The sequence below is a fragment of the Octopus bimaculoides genome, chromosome 9 (genome assembly GCF_001194135.2).
Source record: "Octopus bimaculoides isolate UCB-OBI-ISO-001 chromosome 9, ASM119413v2, whole genome shotgun sequence".
Classification (NCBI taxonomy): domain Eukaryota; kingdom Metazoa; phylum Mollusca; class Cephalopoda; order Octopoda; family Octopodidae; genus Octopus; species Octopus bimaculoides.
In genome coordinates, this window is record NC_068989.1 from 17464410 (window position 1) to 17485437 (window position 21028).

The 21028-nt window shown below is 36.7% G+C and overlaps 1 protein-coding gene across 3 annotated transcripts in view; it reads left to right on the forward strand.

Annotated features, from left to right (window-relative positions):
- LOC106872608 (kinesin-like protein KIF28P) overlaps positions 1–21028 on the forward strand; it is an 85742-nt gene that overhangs the window by 5728 nt on the left and 58986 nt on the right. For 2 of the 3 annotated variants that reach the window (XM_014919644.2, XM_014919646.2), the window contains exons 2-7: positions 3950–4156; positions 7992–8124; positions 10287–10369; positions 16235–16343; positions 16458–16569; positions 20018–20125. In XM_014919644.2, coding sequence (XP_014775130.1) covers positions 3950–4156; positions 7992–8124; positions 10287–10369; positions 16235–16343; positions 16458–16569; positions 20018–20125 — 752 coding nt within the window. Of the gene's footprint in view, positions 1–3949; positions 4157–7991; positions 8125–10286; positions 10370–12908; positions 13001–16234; positions 16344–16457; positions 16570–20017; positions 20126–21028 lie in introns of those variants that run through there. The other variant, XM_014919647.2, reaches the window with a different exon arrangement.

A 21028-nucleotide genomic window follows, 5' to 3' on the forward strand; every position in this document is an offset into this window, starting at 1 on the left:
GGTTAGAGCAGCGGACTCGTGATCATAGGATCGCGGTTTCGATTCCCAGACCGGGCGTTGTGAGTGTTTATTGAGCGAAAACATCTAAAGCTCCACGAGGCTCCGGCAGGGGATGGTGGTGAACCCTGCTGTACTCTTTCACCACAACTTTCTCTCACTCTTACTTCCTGTTTCTGTTGTGCCTGTAATTCAAAGGGTCAGCCTTGTCACGCTGAATATCCCCGAGAACTACGTTAAGGGTACACGGTCTGTGGAGTGCTCAGCCACTTGCACGTTAATTTCATGAGCAGGCTTGTTCTATTGATTGGATCAACTGGAACCCTCGACGTGGTAAGCGACAGAGTGCCAACAACATATATTAAATATTAGATGCTGACTGTAGAAACAGAAAAAAGTGACATAAAACTAACCATAAATATATATACATACAAGCAAAACGAGAATGTGAAACAGTAAAAAGCAGTGATGTAACAGGGTGTTTGGACTGTACAGGATGGCCACTTTCTATGCATAGTCAAAGGTATGTTATGTTTTAGGAAGTGGGTAACATAAACTCAACTATTCACTGCCAGAGAAAGATTCAATTGTGGCTGAGAAACCAAAATTTATTAATAATAATAATAATCCTTTCTACTGTAGGCACAAGGCCTGAAATTTTGGAGGAAGGGGACTAGTCAATTACATCAACCTCAGTGCATAACTGGTAATTATTTCATCAATCTCGAAAAGATGAAAGGCAAAGTCAATCTTGGCGGAATTTGAACTCAGAATGTAAGGACGAATGAAATACTGCAGAACATTTTGCCTGGCATGCTAACGATTATGCCAGCTCACTGCCTTAATAATAATAATGATGATGATAATAATAAGAGATTCAAATAGTGACAAACCTATCATTGATGCAAAAAACATTAAACAAAAAGCAAAGAAGGCTTGCATGAAAAATATCGAAGACAACTGGAAAGGTAAATGAAAAATACCCTAACTGCCTGTCCAAGCCAGATATTGATCAAAATCTAACACACCAATGGCTACAAGGGACAGGTCTGAAAGGGGAAACAGAAGGTTTTGCTATTGCAGCACAAGATCAGTGCTTACCTGCCAGAAACTACCATGCAAACAGAGGAATTGAGAATTGGTGGCTTTGTGCATTTTAAAACTAATTCCTCTCTAAGTTATCTCCCTTGACATTATAACAATCACTTCTAAATTTTTACCTATTTCGTTTTTATCACTCAGAGCAGAGGTTCTCAGTTTTTTTTTTATCCATGGACCCCTTTGATTACTGGTGAACTCCCATAGCCATTCAATATTTAAAAACTAGTTTTATAGAAACGTCTTTCGAAATTCTTATTTTGTTTTTCATACATTTGCTCGTATAGGTTGAGCTATGTAAAACGATCGAAAAAGAAACCTTTCTGTTTCTAGCAATACATACCAATACATACACAAAAAACAAAACTTTTTTCGGGGCCTTTAACATACTATTCTGGATCCCCAATTTATTCTTTTGTTGCGTGGGCGCCACATGGACTCCGGTTGAGAACCATTGACTTAGTGCTACCATAGGTTTTTGTGGAATATAATATGCTGGAGACAAACAATATATTAGTTTCTTCTTATCTACTTACTATTGTGTATGTGTATGTGTCTCTATCTATCTATCTATTTGTCGATATATACATCTACTGCTGACTGTTTTACACACACGCACACATTGATTGGATCTTTTTTGAAACGGGGACCACATTTTTCATTAATGTTTTACGTAGTGTTTTTGGTACCGAAAGACTTTCAAACTTCGTATACTTATCTATTTTGTGTTATAGAACAGAAAAATATTTTTGTATTCGAATTTATTTCATGTAAAAGATTGTCTTATTTCGATAATTTCAACCAATCACTGACAAGTATTCAGTTGTTTATATTTACTCCTTTGGCTGATTAAGCGGTGTAAAGCGTATTTAATTTCCATAGCTTCGTTTTGCTTTTTTCTTTTTAAATTTGCTGTTTTACCCTAACCCTAACCCTAACCCTAACCCTATCACCGATAGAATTGTTTCAGAATCGTTTGTTTATGTAGTCGGCACTTAATGTATATCGGCTGAATGGACGTCAGTGATTGGTTGAAATTACAGAAATACGACAAATTTAACATGGAATAACTTAGGGATTTCTTTTTTTTTAAAGAAGACTAAGAGAAAAAGATGTTTTATATGACACATTCTACCAGTGTTCCAAGTTTCAAAGTGTTTCGTTAATGAAAAATGTGGCCCCCGTTTTAAAAAAGATCCCATTAATTATCTTTACAGAGGATCATCGTCTATTCGTGCTTTCTCGTTGTCAATGCCATTTCTGTCCAAGACCTTTCAGATGACTTTCCAGTCCCGTTACAGATCTGCATGGTTTGAAACATGGTTCACAGGCGAAAGTAAAAAATTCACAGAGTTAGGGTTACGTCGAAAACGGGTGGTGTGCGTATTCTTTACTTCCGCCACCTTCTGTGCGCTTCGAACTGGTTAGGTCTGCATACGTTGCCACTCTTCTATCGCCATAGAACTTTCAGTAGATGGAATGACAAATGAGATCACAATAAATAGTCATCTGTGCGTAACTGCTTTATAGTGATAAACGTTTGTACAACATGACTACCACTGTCTAAGACCTTGTGATTTGTAGCAAGTGACTGGCTGAAGCAAGATGACCTGTGATAACATGAAACTGCTGGTATTACATCAGTATCCCCACGCTAGATAGATGCTGGGATTTCCAGTGGTTTTATTGCGCGCCCTCACACCAACCAATAGTATTTTTGTTCCTTGGAACTCAACACATCTGTCCGTCCGTTCATTCATCCATGTATGTATGTATGTATGTGCGTGCTTGGTGTGTGTGTGTGTGTGTGCGCGTGCGTACGTGTGTGCATGAGTGCCAATACCGCCTGACTGGCCTTTGTGCCGGTGGCATGTAAAAGCACCCACTACACTCTCGGAGTGGTTGGCGTTAGGAAGGGCATCCAGCTGTAGAAACTCTGCCAAATCAGATTGGAGCCTGGTGTAGCCATCTGGATCACCAGTCCTCTGTCAAATCATCCAACCCATGCTAGCATGGAAAGCGAACGTTAAACGATGATGATGATATAGGGAGAATTCACAAAAAAACAAAAAAACAGATGAAGACAGGTGGTGTAGAAAACAAACAGATGTATTAGTATGCTCGGGAAATGAAAAAAAGTCTTTAACATTTCGAGCCTATGCTCTTTCACAGAAAGGAACGCAGAAAGAAACAAGGAGAGAAGAACGGAGAGTATAGTGGCTAGCGATCTATCATGGCGCACATGTGTTTGTAATTCTATTTTCTATGTATCTTTCTAAATAAACATACACAAACACATTTACACTCATTCAAATATATAAATATATTTTATACAAACACACATTCCTCCCTTTTACATGCACACACATATACTCACACAGAGTTGAAGCGCTGTTTGATTTTTGTTTCACTGTTGACTTTCCAACATCCCACTTTCATCGGTAGATCACCCCTTCCTCTCTCATTCATATGTCGTGACAGAGAAATACACAAGAGTATTATTATAATAGATTATTATAGTAGAACATACACAATGCTCTCTTTGCCACATATGGATACAGAAAATCACATCCTTAATTGTTGAATTCTTCATACAAAGTCAATAATTATTTCTGTTGCATCAACATATATTTAGATACAGAAAATATGCAATTAATATATCCTAAAATACATGTTAACACATAAATATAGATAAATATGTATGTGCGTATACATATACATATATGATATTCAATTTCTTCATCAGTTTTCATTGGTGAACAATTCCAGTCTTTTATTCTTCATTGTGAACAGATACTAGAATTTTTAAAATGAAAACCTAATCAGTAATTACACCTTAACACAATTCTTTTAGAACTCAAGAGAAAAAGAACGAAATGCTACTCTTGTTATTAATATGAATGGCAGTGAGACAAGAATCACTGACCCTCAAAATGCAGAAAGTGTTCACAAATTTAATTTTGACTACAGTTATTGGTCTCATGATGGTTTCAAAGAAGAAGAAAATGGTTATTTTTCTCCAGATCCAAGCCACCCCAACTACAACAAATATGCTGATCAGGTTAGACTTTTAATTAATTGCTTAAATTAATTTGCTCAATTAATTGTTTGAATTGATTTGTTCAATGTTATATGGAATTTTGACATGTTGTTATTTTGTTATTATTAAGATGGTGAGCTGGCAGAATCATTAGCACATTGGACAACATGCTTAACAACATTTTGTCTGTCTCTATGTTCTGAGTTCAAATTCTGCTGAGGTCAACTTTGCCTTTCATTCTTTCAGGGTCAATAAAATAAGTACCAGTTGTGCATTGAAGTTGATGTAATCAACTAAACCCCTCCCAAAATTTCAGGTCTTGTGCAGTATTATTATTATTATTATTATTGAAGGTGTCACACAGTATTCAACATTGTGATGTTGTAGATTGAAGATATTGTGTGTACCAGGGGTTTGTATGATCTGTCAAGTCACAAGGACCTCAGATAGACAGAACTTTACACAGTATGCATGCAGTTCCAAGTAAAGCTGATTTTTGTGATACACCTAGATCATAGGGTATTTCTAAAGTGTCCAGATACTTCTTCAGGCTTGGTGGTATTGATCCAAAGCTCCAATGACAACGGGAACAACCTTTATGTTTGACTTCTGCAGCTGCCACATCTTGGCGACCTCAATTCTCAGATCTCCATATTTGTAAACTTTTCCTCTTTCTTTCATGATAATATGTTGATCTCTTGGCACTGCCATGTCGATTATTAGGCACTCTTGTTTGTCCCTCCTAAAGGTATAAGCTCTAACACCTTGTCTGTCTGAAAGGCAAAGTCCCAGGGGATCTTTGCCTTCCTGTTTCCATCCATTGCTTTTCTGATGTATCTTGGTACCAAGCATCTATTACCACATATCCATGCTTCTGACATAGTAGCCAGTGAAAGTATTAGGCTACCTTGTCATGTTTGTACTTGTACTCATTCTGCACAAGACTTTCACATGCGCTAAAAGTGTGAATCACACTTTAAACCTTCTTCCCACACATTCTGCAGAGGTTTGTTGCACATGTGGTGCAGATATTCATTTTCACTGAGATGCTATTTAATGCCTTGTCCTGATCAGCAATGATTAGGCTTTCAGTTTTTTTTTAAGGTCACCCTTGCTGAACCACCTCTATGATGCTTCTTGGTCTTTTAAGTTGTTAGTTTCACAGTGGAACTGACTATGTAATTCCATGCGGAGCAGAATTTATTATTATTATTAAGTGAGAGAGCAGTGCATGCCATCAAAGTGACACTGGGGTACAATATACAAAGCCTATTATATCCATCATGACTACCCGTTTGATAAGGATACACCAGGCACATGCATCACAACTATATGTGCGCAACACGGTGATCTCATATCAAGATAAATAACACATGACCTTGCAGGTGGGGCCCAGTTAGAATTTTCTTCAGGTCGAGTAGCCCATCCCATTCAAAAGGTCTCTGAATAAGGTTTCTTTAAGGATGTTGAGCAAAACACCTATGTTTCCAGAGGTGAATTATTCAAACCCCAAAGAATTCCTCTCAACACATAGCTATGATGCTCCCCCACTACTTCTGCTCATGATCAGAGATGCACATATCGTCAGCCACCAAGGGACATGCTCAACTGGTTAAGGTCAAACAACTGACAAGCAAATCTGTGATATTAAGCAGAATATTTGCTGTAGGCCATCTTTTATACCAAGACAAAACAATGTACATGATAACACTTCCAATCAATTAAGATCAGAAGCCATGAGAGCCACTGCCTGGTACTGCATCCGGGCATTTATTATTATTATTATTATTATTATTATTATTATTATTATTATTATTATTATTATGACCTCAGTATTTGACTGGTACTCGATAAATTAAGTACCAGACAAGTACTGGGGTCAATGTGATTGACTTTACCCTCCCCCAAAATTTCAGGCCTTGTGCCTATTGTTGTGGGAAGAGTCATGACACCCCCCCCCCCTGCAAGAATAGACTTGACCAAATGACTATAAATAGTAGCGGTCTGAGTAAGAGGGAGAGTAGGCGTTAATCACAGGAAGTCGTAAGGTGTTGTTTTGGTGGTTTGTTGGAATATCAATTGTTGGTTCATGTATAGTTAATTGGATTGTTACATTGTTGTTACCCTGCTTCGTTATATATTTTATTGTTACTACATGGTTATAGTGTAAACAAGTGTTGTCATAAATAGTGGCAATACTACAATAATTGGTGATGAGTAACTATGTTACAACACCTATAATAGAAAGGATTATTATTATTGAGTGAGAGAGCAGTGCATGCCATCTAAGTGACACTGGCGTAAAAATATACGAAGCTCAGTATACCCATCATGACTACCCGTCTGATAAAGGTACACTAGGCACGTGCATCACAACCATATGTGCATGACATGGTGATCTCATATCTATTATTATTATTATTATTATTATTATTATTATTATTATTATTATTATTATTATTATTATTATTACTAGTAGTTGTAGGTAAATCTTAATTTCTGGTTTTTCTTTAACTGAAAGCAGGTAATATACTGATGCTTTCAAGTAAGGCTTTCTCCTGTTTTCTCAAAAAGATAAAACTTTCCTTAAGATATGAGCTTTACCTAACAAAGCTGTTTTCTGGACTGCTTCAAGCCTGATCATAACTCCAATATGCTCGATGTACTTTTCAAACCCTTCTATGATCTTAACCTCCTTTTCATCTTTATTGATGAACATAACATCTGATCACACTATATATTACTATACCAGAGGATTTTATATTGTTTATTTTTCACTACCTCCTCTGGCTTATGCTCATACCATTGCACAGTTCTTTCAAAGTTTGCTTAATCACACAGCTGCCAGTGTACATATCTGGCCACATTGTCATATCTTCTCCAATATTCATGCCGTGCAAGCTTACTGTTCTCACTGACAATATGGCTTATGTTTTCTCCCTTTTCAGAACATGTTTTACTTAGTGGCAAGTCAATACTTTGATCAATATATATATATGTTTTTTTAATTGTCTTGTTTTTCCATCTTCTTCACATCCATCTGTTACTTCAGCCTGTATCTTATAATTGTTGGATTCATTGAAGAGAGGAAACGGTATCATAATAATTTAAATAACATTATTTTTATTGTGTATTTTCATTGCTCAGTAAAGCACAGTTCTGTATCACTCAGGTTGCATGCACTGTTTTACTTTACTTATGAGTTTTATACTGAACAAGAACCTTTCCCAAGTAATGAAAAACCTTCGTGCCAAATTTAGTACAGATTGATCCAGCAATTTGGCCATGCATAGAGGAGACATACACCCCCCCCCACACACACACGCACGCACACACACAGAGTGAATTTTATATATTAAGATTAAGACTTTTCTATGTAATATACATACTGCCTTATATTTGTTTATTGTCCACAGGGGGCTAAACATAGAGGGGACAAACAAGGACAGACAAAGGGATTAAGTCGATTACATTGACCTTCAGTGCATAACTGGTACTTATTTATTCGACCCTGAAAGAATGAAAGGCAAAGTCAACCTTGGTGGAATTTGAACTCAGAACGTAACAGCGGGCGAAATACCAGAGTGCTAACAATTCAGCCAGCTCGCTGCCCTTTATATTGCCTAATATTGCTGTTCTGTTTAGAGTACTATAGTAATATATGAGTACTATGTACAGTGCTATATGGTGCAATGTTCTGTATGTTGTCTCTCTCTCTCCATATGTATCTGTAAATGAAATTATGAGGCTTTTCTGATGAAAATTCTAATTTTATATAATTATTTCTATTAGAAAGTGAGTGCTCTATTATTAGCTTTTACAACAAGATATTTCATGTATTATTTTCTGGTTTCAGAAAAAAATTTTTGATGATCTTGGTCTTGGAATCCTTCATAATGCTTGGGAAGGATATAACTCAACAATGTTTGCTTATGGACAAACTGGGTCCGGCAAAAGTTGGTCTATTGTTGGGTATGGAAATAATAAAGGTAAGTACTATAACACACACTGTCATATACTCTTTTACTTGTTTCAGTCATTTGACTGCGGCCATGCTGGAGCACCGCCTTTAGTCGAGCAAATTGACCCCAGGACTTATTCTTTTTAAACCTAGTACTTATTCTATCGGTCTCTTTTTGCTGAACTGCTAAGTTACGGGTACGTAAACACACCAGCATCAGTTGTCAAGCGATGGTGCGGGAACAAACACAGACACACAAACACACATACATATATATATATATATATATACATATATAAAAACAAATAGTAAATGAGTATATGCATATATACGTACAGGTATGTGCATACCGACATCCACCTGTATGTATAGGTGCATATCTGAGTACAGGACATTGCAAACAAAACGTAGACGAGAAAATACACAAGCCACATAGAGAACATTCTTCTTCATCAGCTACCCCCGTTTTAACACCGGCATTTCGAATATATATATATATACATATATACGATGGGCTTCTTTCAGTTTCCATCTACCAAATCCACTCACAAGGCTTTGGTCGGCCTGAGGCTATAGTAGAAGACACCTGCCCAAGGTGCCACGCAGTGGGACTGAACCTGGAACTATGTGGTTGGTAAGCAAACTACTTACCACACAGCCACTCCGGCGCCTATGGTAAAACACTAGTTCAACCAGTGGAAAAGTGTTTCTGAGTTATTACAATTGATCCACCATTAGCTTCTAATTTTCAAAGAATATAAAATTAGAAGAAATGCTGTATTAATAATAATATTGGTCTGAACCTTGTGGTTAGGATCATCTGAACCTGACAACTCAATTTAAGGCTACAGAGTGTAATCCTTGCAGTAGTATGTCTAAAAAACAAGAGAGGATGATCAAACTGGGAATGATTTTGATCAAAGGCCTAGTGGATCACAGCTAACTTTGATAAATGACATATTTTAGATTCACTACATGAAAAGTGTGGCATAATTAAGTAATATCTTACTAGTATGACTTACTAAACTGGATGTTGTTTTATTACTGGTCTTCAGACACATAAGGTCTATAAAAGTCAGAAAGCAAGAATGGGTGTTAAAAATTCCAAGACAACTTTTATAGAAGAATACAATATTTTCAACATGATTTGAGCCTATTTTTATAATTACTCCTATGAAGGCAGTTGAATGATAGAATTGCTAGAGCATTAGAAAAATGCCTGATGGTACTTAGTTCCAGTTCTTTTTGTTCTGATTTCAAATTCCATCAAGGCCAGCTTTAGTTTTCATTCCTCTAGGGTCAACAAAATAAAGTACCAGTCAATATAATCAACTAGCCCCTTAACCCCAAATTGCTAGCTTTGTGCCTATATTAGAAATGGTTATTATTTATTACTTCCAGGATGGTAGATTGGCAGAATTTTTAGAGCATTGGACAAAATACTTTGTGGCATTTCTTCTGGTTCTTTATGTTCTGAGTTCAAATCTCACCAAGGATAGCTTTGCCTTTCATCTCTCGGGAGGTACCTATAAAATAACAGTCAAGTATAGGGATTGATATAATCAACTAACCCCTCTCAGCAAATTACTGGTCTTGTGCCTACAATGGCCCAGTGGAGGTGCAATGGCCCAGTGGTTAGGGCAGCGGACTCGCAGTCATAGGATCGCGGTTTCGATTCCCAGACCGGTCGTTGCGAGTGTTTATTGAGCGAAAACACCTAAAGCTCCACGAGGCTCTGGCAGGGGATGGTGGCGGACCCTGCTGTACTCTTCCACCACAACTTTCTCTCACTCTTACTGCCTGTTTCTGTTGTGCCTGTAATTCAAAGGGTCAGCCTTGTCACACTGTGTCATGCTGAATATCCCCGAGAACTACGTTAAGGGTACACGTGTCTCTGGAGTGCTCAGCCACTTGCACATTAATTTCCCGAGCAGGCTGTTCCGTTCATCAGATCAACTGGAACCCTCGACGTCGTAAGCGACAAAGTGCCAACAACAACAGCCTACATTAGAAACAGTTATTACTCTTACATTTACAGTTCATGATGCATTGTGTTTGTTATTTGTCTCGGCAATCTAAACATCAAGGATCTGGTAGTTTTAAGAATGAAAATGAATAAGTAATAATTAATATTTACAATTTGTGTCAGTAACTATACTACTATTGGTTTGATGGTAATTTCATTTCTAGGTATTGTGCCACAGTTCTGTGAGAAATTGTTTGAAGAGATTGAAGAGAAGAAACAAGATCCAAATAATGCAACTGATTACCAGGTAAAAATCACATTATTTTGTATACAATTTATATACTGCTGTAGTCACCAATATGTTTTTTGTTTTAATTTGTTACAAGTGAAAATATCAGATAACTGGTTATACTATATTTTGATCTACAGCTAGATCAGAGCAGGAGTACCAACAAAGGAGCCTCTTATGTGACCATTTGATCTGCAAGAAATAGCTGCCAAATCTCCCTCAAATCTCATTCTACCATTTGACAGTTAGAGAATGTAGTGGATGTCAATGAAAACTGACATGAGGCTAAGAAATGGCTAACGATATGCAAGGACGATGTGGGGTTAATGAATATAGACAGATCTGATACCATCCTTCATTAGACAGGCATAATGACAAAGAAAAAGAGTAATCTCAATCATTTTAACTATTGTTTTGTTGTACTTGCATGGGTGGGCATGTATCCCCTAGTACTTGTCACCACAATTTTTTTGTCATCTGTTTTGTGAGGTTCTGCTTCTTGAGATTAGGCTTCACAACTTTGTCTCATATCTTACTAGGTTTCCCTCTTCAGTAGGTTCCATCTATTTCAATTGCTTGGCACTAGACATTCAAGTGCCCACACCAGTGCTGTTTTTCTCTTGCTCACAACATCTGATTTCTCTTTATCCAGTTTCTCTAAGTTCATCTGTCTTCTACTGATCACTTTCACATCCCCAGGAATGTGGTTGCTTTATGTTTTTCATTCTTCCATATTTAAGACCTACATTTCACCACCATGCACGACCACACTTTGAGTGAAAGCGTGACACAACTTAATGAAAATACCATATCTATCTCTTTGCAGCCCCTACTAAATGAGAATAACCATTCAGTTCCACAAAAAGAACCTGGTCTGCCCATCCACTTCTCTCATACTTTAACCCTTCATCCCCAAGCATAAAATCAACCCCTCACTTAGAGTTCGTAGTCTTGCAAACTGCTTGGTAACGTCAATACTGCTGGTGGTACAAAAAAACAAAAATAAAAAACACACACACACACACACACACACACAGTACACACTGTAAAGTGGTTGGTATTAGGAATGGCACCCAGTTGCAGGAACCATGCCATAGCGGACATTAGTGTATGATGTAGACCTTGGACTCATGAGATTCTGTCAAACCATCCGACCCATGCCAGCTTGGAACATGGATATCACATGATGATGATGATGATTAACTGACTCTTTGTCCATAGACTGAAGATGGTGGGAAATGGAAACAGATTCAAAGGATTCTTCAACATAAATGAAATTATTTCAAATAATTCATTTAAAAGCATTTTCTCAAAATATTTTACTTTAAAAAAAGCTAATAAATGACAATAAATAAATAGATTTTTCCACGTTGAACTACTTTAGATTTTATTGAAAATATCTGGATATATAGTAACAGGCATGGCTATGTGGTTTAAGAAGCCCATTTTGCTGCCATGTGGTACTGTATTACACCTTGGACAAATGTCTGCTACTATAGCACTGGGCTGACTAATGCCTTGTGAGTCTGCAGTATTTCTTACGTCTTTACTCTCTGAGTTCAAAAGACGCTGCCTTTCATCTTTTTTTTTGGGGGGGGGGGCGATGAAATAAGTTCCAATCAAATACTGGAGTTAGTGTAATTGACAAGTCCCTTCCCACCAAATTTCAGGCCTTATGCCTATAAAAGAAAAGATTAGTTTTTCTATTAGACGGCGAGCTGGTAGAATCGTTAGAACACCAGACGAAATACTTAGCAGCTTTCTTCACGTCTTTACATCCTGAGTTCAAATTATACCGAGGTCACTTTGTCTTTCATCCTTTCGAGGTCGATAAAATAAGTGCCATTTGAGCACTGGGGTTCGATGTAATCGACTAGCTCCCTACCCCAAAATTTCAAGCCTTGTGCTTATAGGTGAAAAACGGATTAATTTCTCCGAAAAGGTAGCAAGTTGGCAGACCCGTCTTTATATACTGAGTTCAAATTCCACAGCGGTCGACTTTGCCTTTCATCCTTTCGAGGCCGATAAAATAAGTACCAGTCAAATATTGAGGTTGATGTAATTAACTTACCCCTTCCCCCAAAAACTGCTCAACCTGTGCCAAAATTTGAAACCTTAATTAATTTTTCAGAATCGTTAGCATGTCGGACAAAATGCTTAACGACATTTTTTTCTGACTTCACGTTCTGAGTTCAAATTCTGCCGAGGTTGACTTTGTCTTTCATCCTTTCGAAGTCGATAAAATAAGTACCGGTAGAACATTGTAATTAAGTAGATCTTCCCCAAAATTTCAGACCTGGTACCTATAGCAGAAAGAATTATCAATTTCTCAACGAAAAAAATGGTTGTTTTTCAGAAATGCCAAACAAACTAGATTTGTGTGGAATTTTTTCAATAAATTCAAAATATGTAATTCAGATGGAAAAGATTCAAATTAATGGATATTATCAGTTTAAACGCGAAATTAATAATTTTTTCATTTATTGAAGAAATATAGAAAAAGTCTGGAAACCGCCATCTGTCCGTAAATGTCCGGGAAGCGACGATCCGTTTTGTTGGAAACCAGATGTTGTGTCGTCAATATTCTGTGTCTTCGAATATGTCTGCCACATCTTACACATTCTTTACTTAAGAATGACACAAACATCGGTACAAACATTTATTTCTCGTCTACAAACTCAAGATTTTAATATTCTATTGTACTGTTTACTCTTTGTATGTCCGACACGGACACATTATAGTGTTTGATGATGTTTGTTTTCTAACAATTCTTAGCATTAATCATACTGAACAAAAACCGAAACCTCACGAAAAAAATTTACAGGAAACAAATTTAAGGATAACCGAGCGATTTTTAGATATTTTCATTACGGAACATCTTTTATGAAGTGAAATACCTATTTTTGCTTTTGTACTAAAATCGTTTTATCAATTACCTACTTACATATAATGTCCTGTGTGTTTTTTCTTTAAAAAGTTTGTCAAATGAATAAGTTACATCATGTTAGAGATAACATTATCCACCAACCGCTGATCAAAGATGGCCCAACCATTGCCATGCTGTCCTTTATTGAGATTTAGTTTATCTAGGATACACTACCTAATATGTCCTTTCCTTTTACGATGTAATTCGAGGAAGATTTGGTTGCTATCTCTTAGGTCACTCGTCTCACTATTCGATCAGATCGTTGACTACCCAACTCCTAGTGATTGTTTACCTACTTGAAATAGCAACCAAATCTTCCTCAAATCGTACTGCAATGTTTCTTATTATTTTCTTCATAATGTGACGGACATCAAATAAAAAGTGTTACTCGAGTACTTTGCATGAGTTGTTACACAATTTTGAAGTTAGCAATTTTGAAAAACAGATAAAAATCTATCACCTACCTTGTTTTATGTATCATTTGTGAATAATACGTTTTTTTTTTATGCTCAAGCATTAGCTTGGATTAAATTATACTTTTCTTTTTAATCTGCTGCACAACGGGATAGTCCTTGTAAATGCATTGCTTGTGAACCACTGCTCATCGTCTTAAAAATGAAGAATACATCGAGAATAGGTAGTATTATGATCGATAATACTAGGATGCCTTTTATCGTTGGGTTGCATGCACAGTGCAAGATGACTAGAAGCTTAACAACCACGTCGTTGATGTATGATAAAGTAACTTTGATACACACATACACGCATACATACATACACACGTACGTACGTACGTACGTACGTACGTACATACATAGTTTGCATACATGAGAGGCTGATAACATCATAAGACTTGGAAGGCAGCTACTTGAGCAACACTCTTTGTCTGATAACCTAGAATACATACCCAAAGAAGTCGCACAACGCTACTGCAACGTTTCATCAGATGAAAGGATGAGCCTATATGAGCAGAAGACTATGCATGGATATGTCACTAGAAAGCTTCGTTATGATAGTAACATCGATCATCAAAGCAGTTTATCATGGACCAATAGCCATATTACTACCTCCCACTTTGAAGGGTATGTGTTTCAAAACCACGAACAGGAAATATCAACCAAGTACCTGATGCACAAAAGGGATAAAGATGCAGGAAAAGCAGTAAAATGTGACAACCGATGCAGACTTTGTGGAGTTCACACTGAAGATATCATCCACATCATAAGCAGTTTTCCAAAAATGTCATCACGGTATTATCTACTGATGAGACATGATGTAGCTAGGACGTTCTATAATGAAATCCGTCGAAAAGATAATCCTGGGGACAAAGAAATAAAAACCCACAATATGGTAGAAGCCATAGCCACTCATAATAAAAAGGAATACTGGTAGAATGTACTGGTGAAGACCTCAATAAAATGTAAGCACAACAGACCTGATATAATAATTTGGGATAGAAATGAGAAACTGTGCACAGTTGTGGAAATTAGCTGCCCAGCAGATGTTAACATAAAACTGAAGATCAGTGAGAAAGAGAACACCTATGCTGAACTATTGAGAAATCTGCAGTTACTCTATCCAGATTACAAGTTCAGGTTTATACCAGTAATTATTGGAGCCCTGGGATATGTAACACACTGCCTAAATGCCAATCTTGAGAAATTGGGCTTCTCAGGACCAGAAAGGAGAAAGCTAATTTGAAGACTACAGAGCCAATCCATCACTGGAACTGTGAAAATCTGTAAAACTTTCCAGAATTTTATCATTTAAATATATATGAGCATGTCTAGATATGCGACTATATGCATGGGAATACATGCTCAAAACATACAAATCTGCACATACATACATACATACACACAAAAATATCCTGTTGTTGATGTTGAAATTCCAATGAAGGAGCCTTGGATCTAGGACAGAAACCAGTTCTTTCTCTATTGGCAAGAAATCTTGAAATAAACTGAATAATGACATATACATACATACATACATATTAATAATATTGACTTTTAAATAAATGTCTAGTCAATTAGATCAACTCCAACACTTAACTGGTACTTAATTTTATCAATCTCTGATGGATAGGCAGCAAAATTGACTGCGCTGAGATTGGAACTTAGAACGTAAAAGTCACAACTAAATATGGCAAAACATTTTGACTGCTTCTAACTATTCTGCCAATTAATCCTCTCTTTCTTTCTCTCCACCTCTGTGTCTCTCTCTCCACACACACACACACACACACACACACATCCTCATCATCACCACCACCATTTCATGTTCATATCCTATGCTAGCATGGGTTGAACAGTTCAACACACACACACACAACTTGCTGAGACTAGAGGAAGTAGCAGTGCCCATTACAATTTGCTGGCTCTTTTGACTGGTGAAGTTGATGTTGTTAATGTTCCATCCTGTTGTGGGATCCTGCAGGGAAGATATGAACAGAGAGGAGGTTTCAGGGGGTGGGGGCAATGTTCTGGGGAGAAAGGCTAGGGTATAGAGCTAAGTGACCCTTGGAGGTGTTGGACACAACATGAGTTATGAGAGATGGAGAGATGAATGGCTTGGGGTAGCCTGAGCAGTGGAGGTATGAGACCAGCTGGCCCTGAAGAGTAGACGCTATTATAGCAGTGATAGGAAATACAGAAAGAAGAGATGGGTCTGAGGCTGGAATGTGTCCATTAATGATTAAATACCAGCCAGATGAGTTTCCCTTCTTTGGACTTGTATGTTTTAATGGTTATCATAATTCTACTATGATGTCATTGTTTCTGACTCCAATACTTAAAATCAGATCATGTCTGCTGTTTGTTTCCCTTTGTATTGTTAGAACAAACAAGTGAAAGTCAATAAAATAAGATGTTGAAATGCACAAAAAAATTAAGAATCATTAGAAAGATTTGATTCAGTGGTCTTCTCTTGTTATTCTCTGAATACTGTTTATTCTTCAGGTGATATGCAGTATGTTAGAGCTTTATAACGAGAAGATACGTGATCTTTTATCATCAACAAAAAATGAGAATCTGAAAATATGTCTTCACCCTTCTCATGGTTTCTATGGTAAGTGGCTTTTGTATGACACATCATTTTTGCCACAGATATGGCTGTAGCCACTTATTCAATAGTTTATTTGTGATTTTCATGCATGAAATGATGTATTTGGTTATTTTACAGTGAAAAACTTGCAACAAATTCCTGTCAAGAATTTTGAAAAAATCAAAGAACTTATGAATGTTGGCACCACTAATAGAACTGTAGCAGCAACAAATATGAATGCAACCAGCAGGTCAGAAAAGGATGCAAACATATTTACTTAAAATATATAAATAATACTAGTGTGATGTTACTTTTACAGCATAAAGAAATTTGTATGTTCATTTTAAGAAAAAAATATATTTTGAAATTACTGCAGTTTGCATTATATATATATATATATATATATATCATCATCATCATCATCATCGTTTAACGTCCGCTTTCCACGCTAGCATGGGTTGGACGATTTGACTGAGGACTGGTGAAACCGGATGGCAACACCAGGCTCCAGTCTGATTTGGCAGAGTTTCTACAGCTGGATGCCCTTCCTAACGCCAACCACTCAGAGAGTGTAGTGGGTGCTTTTACGTGTCACCCGCACGAAAACGGCCACGCTCGAAATGGTGTCTTTTATGTGCCACCCGCACAAGCCAGTCCAGGGGCACTGGCAACGATCTCGCTCGAAAATCCTACAGGAGCCAGTCAGGCGGTACTGGCAACGGCCACGCTCAAAATGGTGCATCTGATGTGCCACCCGCACAAGAACCAGTCCAGGGGCACTGGCAACGATCTTACTTGGCTTGCCGGGTCTTCTCACGCACAGCACATTTCCAAAGGTCTCGGTCAGTAGTCATCGCCTCATATATATATATATATAAAACTATCAAATATTTATTAGGAATTATATAAGATCTCTGTCAGTCACGGTCGATTTAGGTTGTTACGTCCTGTAGGTTTGCTTTCCTTATGCAGTCTTTCCTGTGAATGAGAAGTTCTGTGTGTGTATGGCAGTCTCTATTGCAAAAGTTACATCTGTGTAAAGTTTATGGTCTGTCTGTATAATAACGCAGTTTTCTATGGGCCTTCATGTCTCCTGTAATGTCTTAGTTTCTGTCTCTCATTTTGTTGGAACAAGATGTTTCTCCACATCATGGACACAGGAATAAATAAGATGATTAGGAATTAGAAGACATACTTTTATGGGCTATAGTTTGGAGTATGTTGAAAACCAATTTCATGTCAATAAGTTGGGTGACTTGTTATATTTTGGGATGTAATTTCATATTTTTTCATGTGTAATAACACTGACTCAAATATGAGATTAGGAGCATTGTTTTAATAATCAGTTGATCTAGCAATCGGGGCTTCATATCAGTGAAGGGGCCGGTGCACATTGGTGCCGTCGCGAGGTAGGCCCCGAAACGGCGCGCATTCTCTCCTGATGACCCCATACACTTGCTGGCTTCTGGTATGCGGAATTCTTGACTGGTAGCACTTGCATGTGCGAGTTGTTTGCAAGACATATTGTTGGTTTCACTTGAGTTTTGTAAATACATAAATTACAACATTTATTTCAATGCTGTGGGCTACATTATAATACTAGATTTAATGCAAGAATGTGATCAGTTTACTTTACCATAAATGTAATCCTTAGGAATCTTATGCTGCCAATGAGTTTATTACCTTCCATAAATATTGACCCTTGCAGAAGTTTCAGATTGTGATCAGGCTACACAGTAATAATGAAATAGTGATCAGGTGATCAGGCCACACAGTAATAACTGAATATTTCAGTAATATTTCAGCCCATAACAAAACACTTCTTTCTATCTCTCTTTCATATCTCACTTCTCAATCTTTCTTATTTCTTTATTGCCCACAAGGGGCTAAACATAGAGGGGACAAACAAACGGATTAAGTCGATTACATCGACCCAGTGCGTATCTGGTACTTATTTAATCGACTTCGAAAGGATGAAAGGCTAGGTCAACCTTGGCGGAATTTGAACACAGACCGTAGCAGCAGACGAAATACCGCTAACCATTTTGCCTGGTGTGCTAACATTTCTGCCAGCTCACCGCCTTTCAATCTTTCTACCAAACCAGTGAATCCAACCATCTATTTTTGTACTATAACTGTCTCAAGCCAATGAGGGAGCCTCTACATGGTTATTTGATCTTTTAAAAATAGTAGGCAATATCTTCCTCAAATCACATACTACTATGTTATATAAGAACAGTAGTCATAAGATAATGTAGTCCTACATATCCCTAAAATGATGTACTTGTCATGGCTGGAATGCCTCAGATCATTAGTTTGATTAGAGTTGGCATGGAGCTCAAGCACCACAGCAACTGTATATATTTCTGTTCCTTAGCTAAAGATGTCATTTTCCTTACTTTTTGTGATATAAATATTCATATATACATATGTTTCTGTAATTACACAAAAACATTCTAGTTTTCCTATATTTAATCATCAGCACAATGAATATTTGTTCTTAGCTGTATGGTTTATGAACACTTCAAGTTTGACTCCTCTTTTTCATCATTTTATTATTATATTTCTGTATATTTGGGGGATTCCATTTGTATTAAAACTAGCATTTGACCTTGGTATGCCTGTGTTCATTAATGCCTAACATAAATACAGTCACACGAATTCACTATATTTTGGATAAACTGATTTAAAAATATACTGACAACCTTCAATAAGTCTAGGAATGTTGATTTACACAGAATTGTTGAATCCAAGCAATTTAGAAGAGTTCAAATTAAGCTTTATATAGTTTATATGTACTGAATTGTCTTAGAACATTTTATTTCCTGTTTCATTTACTGGAGCTGGTTTTGATCTGTGATGACTCTATGGCCATTGAAGTACAGCTAGGTAGTCATGAATAGTTTTACAATTAACTTGTTTACCTCTCAATCCTGATTTCCCTACTGAGGTAGTTTTTGTATTAGTTTGTCATTATTATCTAGCATTTGATCAATACTTAAAATTTCATTTATTAGAAAGTATAAGAAAAAGGTCATGCTGCTTATATTCTTTTCCTTGAAATGATGTGCACTTATGTAACATTTCAACTACATAGCTGCAAAATGGTGGCTTGCATCCTGTAGTCACTTCTGTATAATTTATTAAGATATAACATATGTCAAACATTTTGTTTTAAAACTCTGAATTGTATTTTTATTTTCCATTTTGGTTTGGTTTTAAATCAGACTAAATACTTAGCACATTTTGTAATTTGAATCTAACAGTTTCATTAACTTAACTTCTCCACCTTTTTTCATACTTCACATTTTTTTTCATTCACCTTCAATGATTGTTAGCACTAAACTCTATGTATATTGTAGATAAGTGGCAACAAGTTAATTTAAATTATCATATCTGAACATTTCTGACACTCAGAGCCTATATATTTCTACCAATCAGCAACCATTAATATTATTTGAAAAAAATATTAATCTCATTAAAAATGTAAAACTACAAAGTATATCTTTGCTTGACTTGCATCTTTACTATACTTGTCAGTTTTATTTTATTTATTTTCTACTTCACAGCTCTTAGCAATATATTAATTACATTTATATTAGAAAAGTGAGTTTGAGATAATCTTTGAAATTTTTTTTTTTTTTATTAACTGAATTGTAATATTGAAGATGTGTTGATTTGATTTCTGAATATTTCAGTCGTGCGCATACCATGTTTGGTATAACATTCACTCAAAAGTTTGAAAATACAGCTGGAACTATGTCTGAAAAGTCAGCTATGATTAATCTAGTTGATCTTGCAGGAAGGTAAGATTATATGACTAATTAGCACAAAATTAAAGGAGATACTTTCATTAATATATATAACGCCCATGGTCTTATCTCAAACCAGTTTCAGTCGAACTGTATCAGTGACCATGTCACATTTAGTGCAACGAAAATTTTGATATCAAATAATAAATGTTCAAATAAAGTTAGCAGTTTTTGTGTGTTTTTAAATGACTAATTAATCTTTCATTCTATAATTGTTTTAGTTTCAACACAGTCTCAAATCAAATCACTTGCTAGACAAGAATATCTGTGAAATAATGATCATCATCATCATTTAACATTCGCTTTCCATGCTTAGCATGGGTTGGACGGTTTGACTGAGGACTGGCAAGCCAGAAGTCTGTACCAGGCTCCAATATGATCTGGCAAGGTTTCTACAGCTGGATGCCCTTCCTAACGTCAACCACTCCGATAGTGTAGTGGGTGCTTTTTAATGTTTTTAGTTATTCAAGATATTTTATACACTGTCATTTTATAGAAATTAGCTGTTTGCATCTGCTTGCCAGCCCTGGTCAAACCATCCAACCCATGCCAGCATGGACAACAGACGTTCAATGATGATGATGATGATGATAGCTGTTCGTTTATTCATTAGATGTCCATTTCTCCAAGCTAGTCTGGGTTGTATGGGAACTTTATTTGAGACAGTGTTTTATAGCTGGATGCTCTTCCTGGTGCCAACTCTTACTTGTTTTTTAAGTAATGGGAAATCTGAATCATCTACAAATGTAAATATCATCACTGCTTCATTCAAGTGGTGACAAATCATGGAATATTAACATACTTGCACACTTTCACTCTCTCTCTCTTTCTCTCTCTCTTTTCTTTCTCTCTCTCTCTCTCTCTCTCTCTTTCTCTCTCTCTTCCCCTCTCTCTCTC